Below are 12,216 nucleotides of genomic sequence, written 5' to 3'. Positions count from 1 at the left end.
GGACCACTACAGCCTGTAAAAATGTACGGACCACTACAGCCTGTAAAAATGTACGGACCACTACAGCCTGTAAAAATGTACGGACCACTACAGCCTGTAAAAATGTACGGACCACTACAGCCTGTAAAAATGTACGGACCATTACAGCCTGTAAAAATGTACAGAATACTACAGCCTGTAAAACTGTACAGAATACTACAGCCTGTAAAAATGTACAGACCACTACGGCCTGTAAAAACGTAGAGACCTACAGCCTGTACAAATGTACGGACCACTACGGCCTGTAAAAATGTACTGATGACTACGGCCTGTAAAAATGTATGGACCACTACAGCCTGTAAAAATGTACAGACACAGCATTAGTGCAAATAGAGGTCAATTCTTTAAAAGAGTACCGCCGCCCCAAGAGCGAAGAGCGCGCACATTTACATCAGTCAGCCTTGGGCATGAAGTTGTTAATACATAGAATAAAAAGTCAGAATAGAATACATCCAAGCTTTAACAGGTTAAGGTTCTGTAAAGTAGCCTAATAATTCACTTTGACAGTGATGAACACCTTGTATGCTGCACACTTGCAATCGATATGGTAAATGTATAATTTGTGCATTCAGTGTTCTCACAGAATATTTTTCCAGCTGGGTGGCATGAAAAAGTAGCCGGGTGGAGAGGGTCACACTGGGGGGTTGAGTCACAAAAGTGTGAAACGCGGGCCGATCGCGCGCAAACCCTCCTTTATCACGCGGAGTAATGGTGTATGCGCGTAAACCTCGGCGTGCCGAGGTCAGGTACTACTGGATGGGTGGGGACAACCCAGGATAAAAACACACACGCACGCAAACACTACACACACACACCCCAAAACACCCCCCCCCCCAAAAAAAAACACACACACACACACACACACACACACACACACACACACCACACTCGCACACACACCACACACCACACTCGCACACACACCACACTCGCACACACACCACACTCGCACACACACCACACACCACACTCGCACACACCAAAACACACAGACACACAAATCGTCTGTCATGAGGTTACTGTGCTATGAATATCAAAAGGAGGCTGCTGAATAAAGTGCTCTGAAGTTTAGACTGCAATAACCAAAAGTATTTTCCAAGTTTAGCTAAGATTACAGCTAAACTGTTTTTTTTTTTTTTGTCTTTTTTGAAGGTCAGTAATGTCACGTTTTATAAGCAGCAGAAATCTTCTGCAAGGTTACAGCTCTCCTCTCCACATTAGTCATTAGTGGGGGTAGTACAAGTGTGTGAAGCTAAACTAATTCTGTCTGCATATAGAAGGCATTTGCCACAAAGCAACGGCTGCAAGACAGCCCCCCTCCCCCGTTGTGACAAGAGACTTGCGGGAATGAATAGAGCCTGGCGTCCCGCGGTGCAAGTTTATCTGTCCCGTGTGTAACTTCACAGGAGCTTTCCCCGCCCCTCTACACTACGAAGGGAGCTGGGGAAGAGGGCGGAGATAGCATCCTGAATAACAGCGAGCTGGCTGCACAGACAGCCGCTGCTACTGTAATAATTCAAGAGGAGGAAGTAACTCTGCTACAGACCAGGGCAAACGGCAACCGGGCGGGAGGGCAGAGTCAGGTGGGCGCTCCGCCCTGCTGAAAGACTCTGGGGAGAACACTGGCATTTATAATTTTCTATGTTGATACATAATTTAGGGAGGTAGAGGTACCATAAATAAATGAGTCAGACTTGAAGGTTTTACGTGCCAACTCTTTAGATAAATATCACGGACGTAACATAAAAAGCCACAAACTTTCCTTCCCCAAGGAAAAGCTGCAGGAAGCATACAGTAGTCTCTCATTTATCTCACAGGTGGGGAATCGGGCCGGTTGCTTAAGAAGTCAAGCAACCCGCGTTAAAATTAACACTAACCTTTCCCGATGACTAGGGCTGCTCAAATCTGGAACCGGGAGACATCCGGATAGTTGCTATCTAAACCTGTGCAGGCTGGGCGGGGTCAATCTTACCTGTCTGACATGTTCTGTCCCTCGGCGCCTCCCACGATGCGTTCCACGCGCGTCACGTGATTACAAAAACACTTCCTCCTTCAACCCGGAAGGAGGAAGTGTTTGTAATCACGTGACCGCCGCTTGGACCGCATCGTGGGAGGCGCCGAGGGACGGACGAAGAAGACGTCAGACAGGTAAGATTGACGCCCGCCCAGGTTTACTGGGAGATATCCGGATAGAACTATCCGGATGTCTCCCGGTTCCGGATTTGAGCAGCTCTGCCGATGACAGGCAGAGTGGTGTGCCGCAGCGGCAATCACTTACGAATCCACTGGGTGCCGGTCTGCTTTAGTCCTGTAGCTCACAGCGGCTTTCTGATATCCTCTGTACACAGCTCCAATGCGTTCTGTGACCCAATGCGGGTCAGGAGACAAGTCAGGGAGCCATACGGGGGCTTCGCAAAGCAGACTGGCGCCTGGAAGATTCTTAAGTCACTTCCGCTGCGCACAACTCTGTGTGACAATGTCTCCCTCCAGGCATGCTAGTTGAGGCCGCTGGATCTCTGAGTTCCAGTTAACCGGGACTTTACTGTACATTTATGATTGTTAAAGTAAAAAAAGATTAAAAAAAGTTTCCCAACATACACTTTTATAGGGTTTTTTATTCCAGATCCGCTGGATCCAAGTCCTTGTCCTTCTCGCCAACCCATCTTACTCAGCATTTGAAAACCCACATTGTGCTGGGTTATCTTCTTATTAGCAAACTCTAAATCTGCTGGTCTCTGACCCTGTAGAAAAGACAAGGGAAGGAAATCGTGTCATCATGTGTAGGCATGTGTACAGGTAATCTGATAGCTTCCCGAATTGCAAACCAAAAGGATGATCGTACTGCTCCTAGAGGAAGGAAATGCATAACTAAGTTCTTTCTGTGGAGGACAAAACTAACATGAATTCTTCTAAGTACTCTGTAAAGATCTGCCGAACAAAACAGTTTCTTCAATAAAATTAAGAGTGTACCTGGACACAAAGTCTTTCAAACTGAAGTGTATGGCTAAGTTCCCTCCACAAACATGATCAAGAATCATTAGCTGCAATTTACCTTCCCTGCAGGACCAATAGCAGGTACAGAAAGAGTGGCCAAGATTGCTTCTGACCAATATCACCCTGTTCACTCCATCTTCCAAATTTTGCCTTCCAGAGACACTGATCAGTTGCAACTAAAACTTCCAGGCACAGGAACAGTTTCTTCTGTCAGGCAGTAGCCCCGCCTAATGCAGAACCACATTGATTCTGAAACTGACTTGAAAACATTATTGCACAGAGCTGAAAGACAAATGCTTCATACCATATTCCAATTATTTTAACTCCTATACTGTCCTTGCATACTATCTGTCCTCGTGTCAATATCGGTTTCCGTTAAGCAACTGCCAAGTCAAACTCCATGTAAGCCCAAATTTATTTGGACAAATAAAGGGATTCTGATGATTCCATACATACCTTTTGTTTGCATTGTTGTAGCTTTGCTTAGTGGCAATTCTGTGAAGCCTGTGTGAACTCAACACCGACTGTAGGACCCTACTCTGCCACCACAATATAACATTTCTGGCAAAGAAACAGCAGTGGTAGAAATAAAACTTTAGTGCCTACATTAGCTGTCAGCTCTCAGTTACTAACATATGCCAGCATGTTACAGATATCAGACTGAAGTTCTGGTCAGCAAGGTAAAAGGACTGCTTGTGCACACAATTGCCAGGCACAAGGCAGTGATGGGATCAAACAAAGGAAAGTTGGGCTGAGGATTCCTTTGAATACTTTTTTTTTTTTTTTTGCTAGTCTAACCGTATTATGACAGAAAAATTTTCTTTACCTTTCTTCTGTTTCCACGACCCCGAGGGCGTTCATATTCAATACGGACTGGATCATGAACTAAAAAGTAAGAACAATTAAAATGAAATATGAAGAATCTTTCCCTAACTTGGTATTAAAGGACACCTGAAGTGAGAAAGATATGGAGGCTGCCATATTTACTTTCATTTAAACAATACCAATTGCCTGGCAGCCCTGCTGATCTATTTGGCTGCAGCAGTGTCTGAATCACACCAAAAAGAAGCATGCAGCTAATCTTCTCAGATCTGACAATAATGTCAGAAACACCTGATCTTCTGCATGCTTGTTCAGGGTCTAAGGCTGAAAGTATTACAGGCAGGAAATCAGCAGGATAGCCAGGCAACTAGTATTGTTTAAAAGGAAATAAATATGGCAGCCTCCATATGCCTCTCACTTCAATTGTCCTTTAAATACTTGTTTGAAATGCTAAACATGAAAAGTTACAAGTACAGTGCCTTGAGAAAGTATTAATCTTGCTCAGTGTTTCTCCTTTGTTGTCGCATTAAAAAAACTGAGAAAGGCCTCTTTTCCACAATCGCATTTCAATTTCCACTATGCGATTGCGATTGAGCTACTATACTCATAGTACAGCTCAATCGCATACAAAACGCGGCAGGACGACGATTGCGCTTTGACCAAAATCGCATCGCAATTGGATCGCACTAATGGAAATTGCTGCTGCAGTTTCCATTAGTGTAATGTACCTTGCGATCAGAAGCAAATCGCAGGCTAGTGGAAAAAGGCCCATAGGGCCCTTTTCCACTGCAAAACGCAACTGCAAACGCATGCGTTTTTCGTGCGTTTGCGTTTTCCGTTTTTCTGATTGGCAAGTGTTGTCTTGAAAATAGATACTAATGGTCCAAATCAATACAAAATGCAAAACTCATTTCTATGCGTTTTTCATGCGTTCCTATTAACATTGAAATGCAAAACGCATCATAAATCGCACAGACATGCATTTTTAAAAAAAATTGGAACGCAGCAGTGGAAACAGCCACCCTCATTATTTAAACAGGCTGCACTTCAGAATCAGCAAACGCATTTGGCAAAAAATGCAGCTAGTGGAAAAGGGCCCAAAAGGTATTCCCCCTTTTCATTTTCCATAGTCCCAAAGTCAATACTTTGTAGAGCCATCTTTTGCTGCACATAGAGCTCCAAGGGCTCAATCCAATTCACTTTTTCTCCTAAGTTTTCTCCTAGGAGATAATTTTTTATCTTCTGTTTGAAATAACTTTTGCACTCTGCTATTGAAATAATACCATAAAGTAGGTGAAAAGCTACTATCAAAATTATTCTGATTATTTTCTGGCTTGCTGGTGGCATAAAAGGCATTTTATCTATAATGTGAAATATATCACTTAAAGGGATACTGTAGGGGGGGTCGGGGGAAAATGAGTTGAAGTTACCCGGGGCTTCTAATGGTCCCCCGCAGACATCCTGCGCCCGCACAGCCACTCCCCAATGCTCCGGCCCCGCCTCCGGTTCACTTCTGGAATTTCTGACTTTAAAGTCTGAAAACCACTGCGCCTGTGTGGCCGTGTCCTCGCTCCCGCTGTTGTCACCAGGAGTGTACCGCGCAGACACAAAATGGTCTGTGCCTGCGCCGTGCGCTCCTGGTGACATCAGGGGAAGCAAGGACACGGCAAAGCAAGCGCAGTGGTTTTCAGACTTTAAAGTCTGAAATTCCAGAAGTGAACCGGAGGCGGGGCCAGAGCATCGGTGAGTGGCTGCGCGGGCACAGGATGTCTGTGAGGGACTATTAGAAGCCTCGGGTAACTTCAACTCATTTTCCCCCGACCCCCTACAGTATCCCTTTAAAGGGATACTGTAGGGGTGTCGGGGGAAAATGAGCTGAACTTACCCGGGGCTTCTAATGGTCCCCCGCAGACATCCTGTGTTGGTGCAGCCACTCACCGATGCTCCGGCCCCGCCCCCAGTTCACTTCTGGAATTTCTGACTTTAAAGTCAGAAAACCACTGCGCCTGCGTTGCCGTGTCCTCGATCCCGCTGATGTCATCAAGAGCGCACAGCGCAGGCCCAGTATGGTCTGTGTCTGCGCAGTACACTCCTGGTGACATCAGCGGGAGTGAGGACACGGCAACGCAGGCGCAGTGGTTTTCTGACTTTAAAGTCGGAAATTCCAGAAGTGAACCGGAGGCGGGGCCGGAGCATCAGTGAGTGGCTGCACCAACACAGGATGTCTGCGGGGGACCATTAGAAGCCCCGGGTAAGTTCAACTCATTTTCCCCCGACCCCCCTACAGTATCCCTTTAAGAGAAAAGGTGAATTGCATATGGGCCCAAGACCCATATGCAATTAGTTTTTTCTCCTGTGTTTTCTCCTAGGTGATAATTTTTCATCTTCTATTTAGAATAACTTTTCAGCACTTTGCAATTGAAAAGGTGCCAAAATGTAGGCAGGAAAGTACTTTGAAAACTATTTGAAGTACTTGTTTGTGTTCTGGTAATTTAAAAGGGATTTTATTGACATGTTTAAAAATATCACTTAGGAGAAAACTTTGGAGGAAAAGGGAATTGCATATGGGCCCAAGTCTCTTTAATTATCTTTACACTGGTGCATAGACACATACAATTACTAACACTGATCAATTTTACAACCTTCCTGTAGTTTGAGGGCCAACAGATTTTGAATACCATGAAGAGATTGTGTAAGTAAGCTCCCACACTACATGGAAGTGGTCAAATTGGCCAATCAAAATTGCATGCGTGTCTGCACCCTTAGGCTAGTATAGCTAAACACTGGGATTCATGTCCATTTCTTGAAGCAAGTTTGGTGGGATGCAAATAGCTGCCCTGCTGGTGTTAGTGACCCTCCCTCCCTGTTAGTGCTGGCATATTCATCGGGTTTGGGACCAACTTGTTACCGTTCTTGGAACTGTGGTATTGCAACGTAAACTAACGAGTACTCATATTTACGCCCCTAGTGCGCAAGTGTGGTTTCCAGGGGGCGTAAATATGTGTAACAACGGTCGGGAAATGGTTAAATTAGGCTGTACTTCATGTGCACATACTTTGACCAGCATAGTGTAGAAGTGTACATGTATTCCAGTGTTGTAGATATGCATTACGCATGTCAAAATGTGCGCTGGTAGCAACGCGGCGTAGTTTGTGTGTTGGTTTAAAGAATTCCACTGCATCACATTGCAACTGATTCAAGGTGAATGCTGAGATGTGAACCTTAGACAGAGCCATGAAGTGTGAACCTTAGACAGAGCCATGAAGGCACTGTCTGATGTCGCTGCAGATATGAAAAATGCATTGCTGAAATTGCTGAATTTTACCCTATTGTGCAAGTGCTTGTACTGTACATCCAACGGGAGGATAGAGCTGGTTCTTTGCAGCAGAGAATGTACCAGGGCATGTGGGGCCATTTCTTGACAATTTCTAATATATTATACTTTTGATATAGTAAACCACTTTTCCTGGTCCCTTGGAGTTTACCAAATATAGATGATACTGTACCGTTTACAATTTAGTCTGCGGGATCTAAAACAGGTTAATGTAACATTTACATAGTTACATATACTAAAAAGGTTTTGATTCAGAGGCTTAAGAACAAAAACATTCAAGACCACTGTACCTGAGTGGAAGAGGTAGAAGGACTATGCATATTTAATAGCTGATTTTTTTGGGGCGGGGGGGGGGGGGGGGGGGGAGGTAGTGCTCCCACAGAAAATGCAATCTTACCTTTTGGTTCATCCACTAGACAGACCCGTTTAGGAGGAAGCATGCCAACCTTGAGCTTTGTTACTCTCTTTCGAGCAATGGAAGGTCGAGCTGGAGTGGGCATTGGGGTAAATGCAGCTACCGGAGCACTTTCAGCACTGGGAGCCTCAGCAGCTTCACATGCTTCCATCTCCACATCTTCATCTACTGCCTTAATGTCCTCCAAGTCGCCATCGTCATCCAAATCAGATGTGGCTTCTTGTTCCGCTTTCTTAAATTCCTCAACCTTGCCCTTGTAAAATTGATACGCTTTGCTCTCCTTGTCATGTAGAAACCTTGGCATAGAAGCAAATACAAAAATAGGTTTTACTTATAACAGTGCCTTGCTACATCAGGGGTTCTAAAGCACTTCCAAAGGGGCCTCATTCTCTAAATCTTAATGACACTAAAGCATCACCAAAGAAAACTAAAGGCAAAATACTAATAGCAAAAGCTGCTGTTGTTATTACAGTATTTACAAGTTAAAGTACTTAAAGAGGAACTGTAACGTGACATTGTCCCCTGGGGGGTACTCACCTCGGGTGGGGGAAGCCTCAGGATCCTAATGAGGCTTCCCACGCCGCCCTCCGTCCCTCGGGGGTCTCGCTGCAGCCCTCTGTACAGCGTTGACGTCATTATTTACCTTCCCGGCTCCAGCGCAGGCGCTCTGATGGCTGTCGGCTCCGAAGTAGGCGGAAATACCCGATCGCCGTCGGGTCCGCTCTACTGCGCAGGCGCAAGTCTCCAGCGCCTGCGCAGTAGAGCGAACCCAACTGAGATCGGGTATTTCCGTCTACTTCGGAGCCGACAGCAGCCACAGCGCCCCCGCTGGAGCCTGCAAAGGTAAATATTGAAGTCACAGTCGGGTCTGTCGCCGGCTGGTCGGAGGGCTGCAGCGAGACCCCCGTGGGACAGAGGACGGCGTGGGAAGCCTCATTAGGATCCCGAGGCTTCCCCCACTCGAGGTAAGTACCCCCCAGGGGCGTTTTTTAATCTTACAGAGTCTCTTTAACACAAATTCAGTTAAAGATAAACTACAGTAAAAATGAAAAAAGCGCCTAATTTTTACAATAACTGTATAAATGATTTAGTCAGTGTATGCCCATTGTAAAATCTTTTCTCTTCGTGATTTACATTCTGACATTTATCACATGGGGACATTTTTACTGCTGGCAGGTTATGTCTGTGGAAAGAGATGATGCAGTTTTGGCAGTTGGAAACAGCTGTTATTTCCCACAGAGCAACAAGGTTCCCACAGTGTAATGTCAGCACCCTGGTCAGGTGCCGACATCACACTGTGGGAGGGGTCACGCCACAATATCAGCCATACAGAGCACCCTGATAATCTGTTCGAGAAAAGGTAAAGATTTCTCATTGGAAAGGGGGTATCAGCTACTGATTGGGATGAAGTTTTATCCTTGGTTACAGTTCCTCTTTAAACCTAACACCTGAATCACCAATGCACACCATGCAGTCCAAAGACAGCAGTTATGCATGCTCCTTATCCCTAAAATAGGACTCCAAAAATACACTTCCAAATGGCCAGCTACAGCAGCCATAAACCTCCTAAACAAACAGCACAAATGTAAACACGGTTTGTACTGGCTATAGCTTTGCACATCATGTCTCTCAAAGGCTGAAACCTCAACAATATGCTTCAGCTTTACAGTAACTTTGCATCTATCAGGCCTTGTTCACATCTAAAATCGAAATCGCAAACCACAGCGATTTGCGAATTTGTGAGTGATTTTTTTTCCGTCGCTTACCGGCACTCTATGATTTTGTGTAGCGCTTTTGCAGAGCGATATGTTTTTTTTACTTCCTGACGCAAATCAGGAAGTGAACTATTTGACCCTGAAAAATATAAATACAATGTATTTATTCTTAAAAGCACAAACACAATCGCTGCACTATACCTGCCATTGTAGCAAAATCGCCCTAAAAATGGTACAGGCAGCGCTTTGCTGAGTGGAAAGCTGACGAAATGCTCAGATATGAACTATCTCATAAGGATACATTGCACTAGCGATTGATAAGACATTTTTGTAAATCGACGTCACTCAAAAAAAAAAAATGCAAAGTAATGACTACAACTGCGATATGCTACTGTCTCCTTATTAGCTGTACTAAGTCATATAACAATGAAACAGAAAATGCTGCTCCTCCATTGATAGAAGCAACATTCATGACTGGGGTAGACTGGACACCAGCCCTGAGTGGGAGAGGCTTATGTTGAATCCTCGACACAATTTGCATTTCCAATAAAGATTTATAAATAGGCCCGTACATGTGGATCTGAAATGTCTGAAGAAATGAAAATTAAATGAAGGGTAAAGGCTGCCTTCTTATCAGCCTTACTTACTGACCTGAAGAGAAGTCTGTGTTAGCCCCTCCCACCGTGTGTCCAGTAAAACTCTCCAACACATGCAACAACTGTGTGTCATTGCTACCAGTAAATCTACATTATGAAAATCCACATCACACTAGATCACAAATCTAGCTGTTTATTAATATGAATCCAAAGATGCATGAACAGCTAAAATGTTTCAGAAAATTAAAATCGACAATTTTACTATGATGAGCAGTGTTTCAACCTCAATTGTGTTTTCTTAAATTCAGTGGGTTCTATTGCGCTGCATTCAGAAAACTGAAAACGCACTACAACCGCGGTATGCACCGATTCACACAGGACCTAAGTCTGTCTGGGTTTTACTCCCATTATTGGGCACCTGTCCCAGACTGGCTGAATCGCACAGCCTCCTTCATTTTCTCCCATCCTGAAACATGGACAAACTAAGATGAGATTACTTCTTCTCTATTCAGCTGGCTTGAGTTGAACCTCTTCTCAAAGTCTGCAAATAAAACTGTACCTTTTATTCTTATGTTGGGGCAGCTTTGACTGTCATGTGGTACATAACAGTTAGACTCTGATGTAACAGAAGTCATGGCAAGTGCACAACAGGCACTATACATGAAAGGTAGAAATCTAGAATTCATTTATCAGCTGTAATATCATGGGCTGACCAGCCCAGATGGTTAAAAAGTGCATGTATCCTAAGGTGGGTGGTCCACGTGCAGCAAATATAGCCTGTTAAAAGTTCCAGTGTTCACAGTAGTGTAGCAGATTGTCAGTGTCGTCCGTATTTTAAGGCTTTCTGTTGCTCCCCATATTGCCCCCTTTGTTGAAGTGATCCACAGAGAGGTCACATGATTGCAGTATTCCCCCAGAGTTCCTCTATTATAGTGCTTCCCCAGGATACCATCTTTATTATAGTACTCCGATTCTTCATTTAATAGTGTCCCCCTTTACTATAGTGCTCCCTCCAAATTCCCCCATTACTGTAGTCTCCCTCATAGTGCCCCCCCCTTTTCATATTCCCTACGCACTATAGTGCTCCCCAGGTGCCCCATTATTACAGTGCCTCCAGTAAAGCTTTCCCTCCTAGTGCCCTCAGTATTTCCGTATTGTAATGCCCACAAGCTGGCAGTTGGTAAAATAAGCTGCAATGGATACATAGCCAAGGCAGCCCAGGAAGATCAATGTGCGGCATGGGCATTATTTCTTTGAAGGGGTTCTTCCGCGAATGAGGAAAAAAATTAAAAGTGGTTTATGCATAAACTATTAAACATCCTTCTAAAATAGTGTAAAACGTTTTTTAAAGAAATGAATGGTTTCATCAATACAACATGTAATGTAAATAGTGACGGATGACGGCTGGGAGGCTAATCCATTTGTTAGGAGTGTTTTTTTTTTTTTTTACTTTCTTTTCATAAACATAACTCCTGCCTAAGTAGGTTTCAGTGGTATAACCCACTCCTAGCAGGAATCACCATTACAGCACTAATAATGGCTGAGCTCCTGCATATGTGTTTACATTGTTACTAGGCAACCGGACCCCAGGTGCAGAGAGACTCGTTTGTGAAGAGTCATAAGCTGCTGTGAGAATCAGCCCCATCTACACTATAAGATTCTTTGACAGATTTGATTCAATTCGATTCATTGATTTGATTCAATCTGACATGTCAGATTCATGATTCGATTCAGTTTAATTCGAATTGAATCGAATCATGAATTGGACATGTCATATTGAATCAAATCAAATTGAATAAAATCTGACAAAGAATCATATTGTGTAGATGGGACTGATTAATTCTCCCAGCAGCTTATGAGGGCTTGTTTCCACTATTGCGGTGCGGAATCGCCTGGATTCCACCGCTGATGAAATCGCATGTGGATGCGATTTCCCATGCGTTTTTTGCCGCGAATTCGCATAGGTGAAGGTATATGCGATTTTAACCATGTCACTGCCTGTGTGAATTTACATTGGTACCTATGCGAATTCGCTTGCGAATTCGCATGAAAATTCGCATACCATAGCCGCATGCGAATTGCCTATTAAATACATTAGCGGCGATTCGCATGCATTCCACTCGCAGGCGAATTCGTTGGCTCTTTTGTGCGTTTTTTTACCGCTGAAAAAAACGCACCTCAACAACGCTACAGTGGAAACAGGCCCATCCACTTGCATTACATGTGCGAATCCGCATGCATTGGACGCATGCGGATTCGCGATAGTGGGAACGAGCCCTGACTCTTCACAAAACGAGTCTC

At 44.4% G+C, this 12,216-nt stretch overlaps 1 protein-coding gene across 1 annotated transcript in view; it reads right to left on the bottom strand.

The window, feature by feature from the left end:
* SUGP2 (SURP and G-patch domain containing 2) overlaps positions 1-12,216 on the bottom strand; it is a 48,063-nt gene that overhangs the window by 12,343 nt on the left and 23,504 nt on the right. Inside the window, exons 7-9 of the mRNA XM_068234196.1 lie at positions 7,587-7,900; positions 3,860-3,918; positions 2,638-2,780 (exon numbers count right to left, since the gene is read on the bottom strand). Of these exons, the coding sequence (XP_068090297.1) occupies positions 2,638-2,780; positions 3,860-3,918; positions 7,587-7,900 (516 nt within the window). The remainder of the gene's footprint in view (positions 1-2,637; positions 2,781-3,859; positions 3,919-7,586; positions 7,901-12,216) is intronic.

This window comes from Hyperolius riggenbachi, chromosome 1 (genome assembly GCF_040937935.1).
Source record: "Hyperolius riggenbachi isolate aHypRig1 chromosome 1, aHypRig1.pri, whole genome shotgun sequence".
NCBI lineage: Eukaryota > Metazoa > Chordata > Amphibia > Anura > Hyperoliidae > Hyperolius > Hyperolius riggenbachi.
The sequence above is the reverse complement of the archived record's forward strand: the minus strand, read 5'-3'. Positions and strand labels throughout refer to the sequence as shown.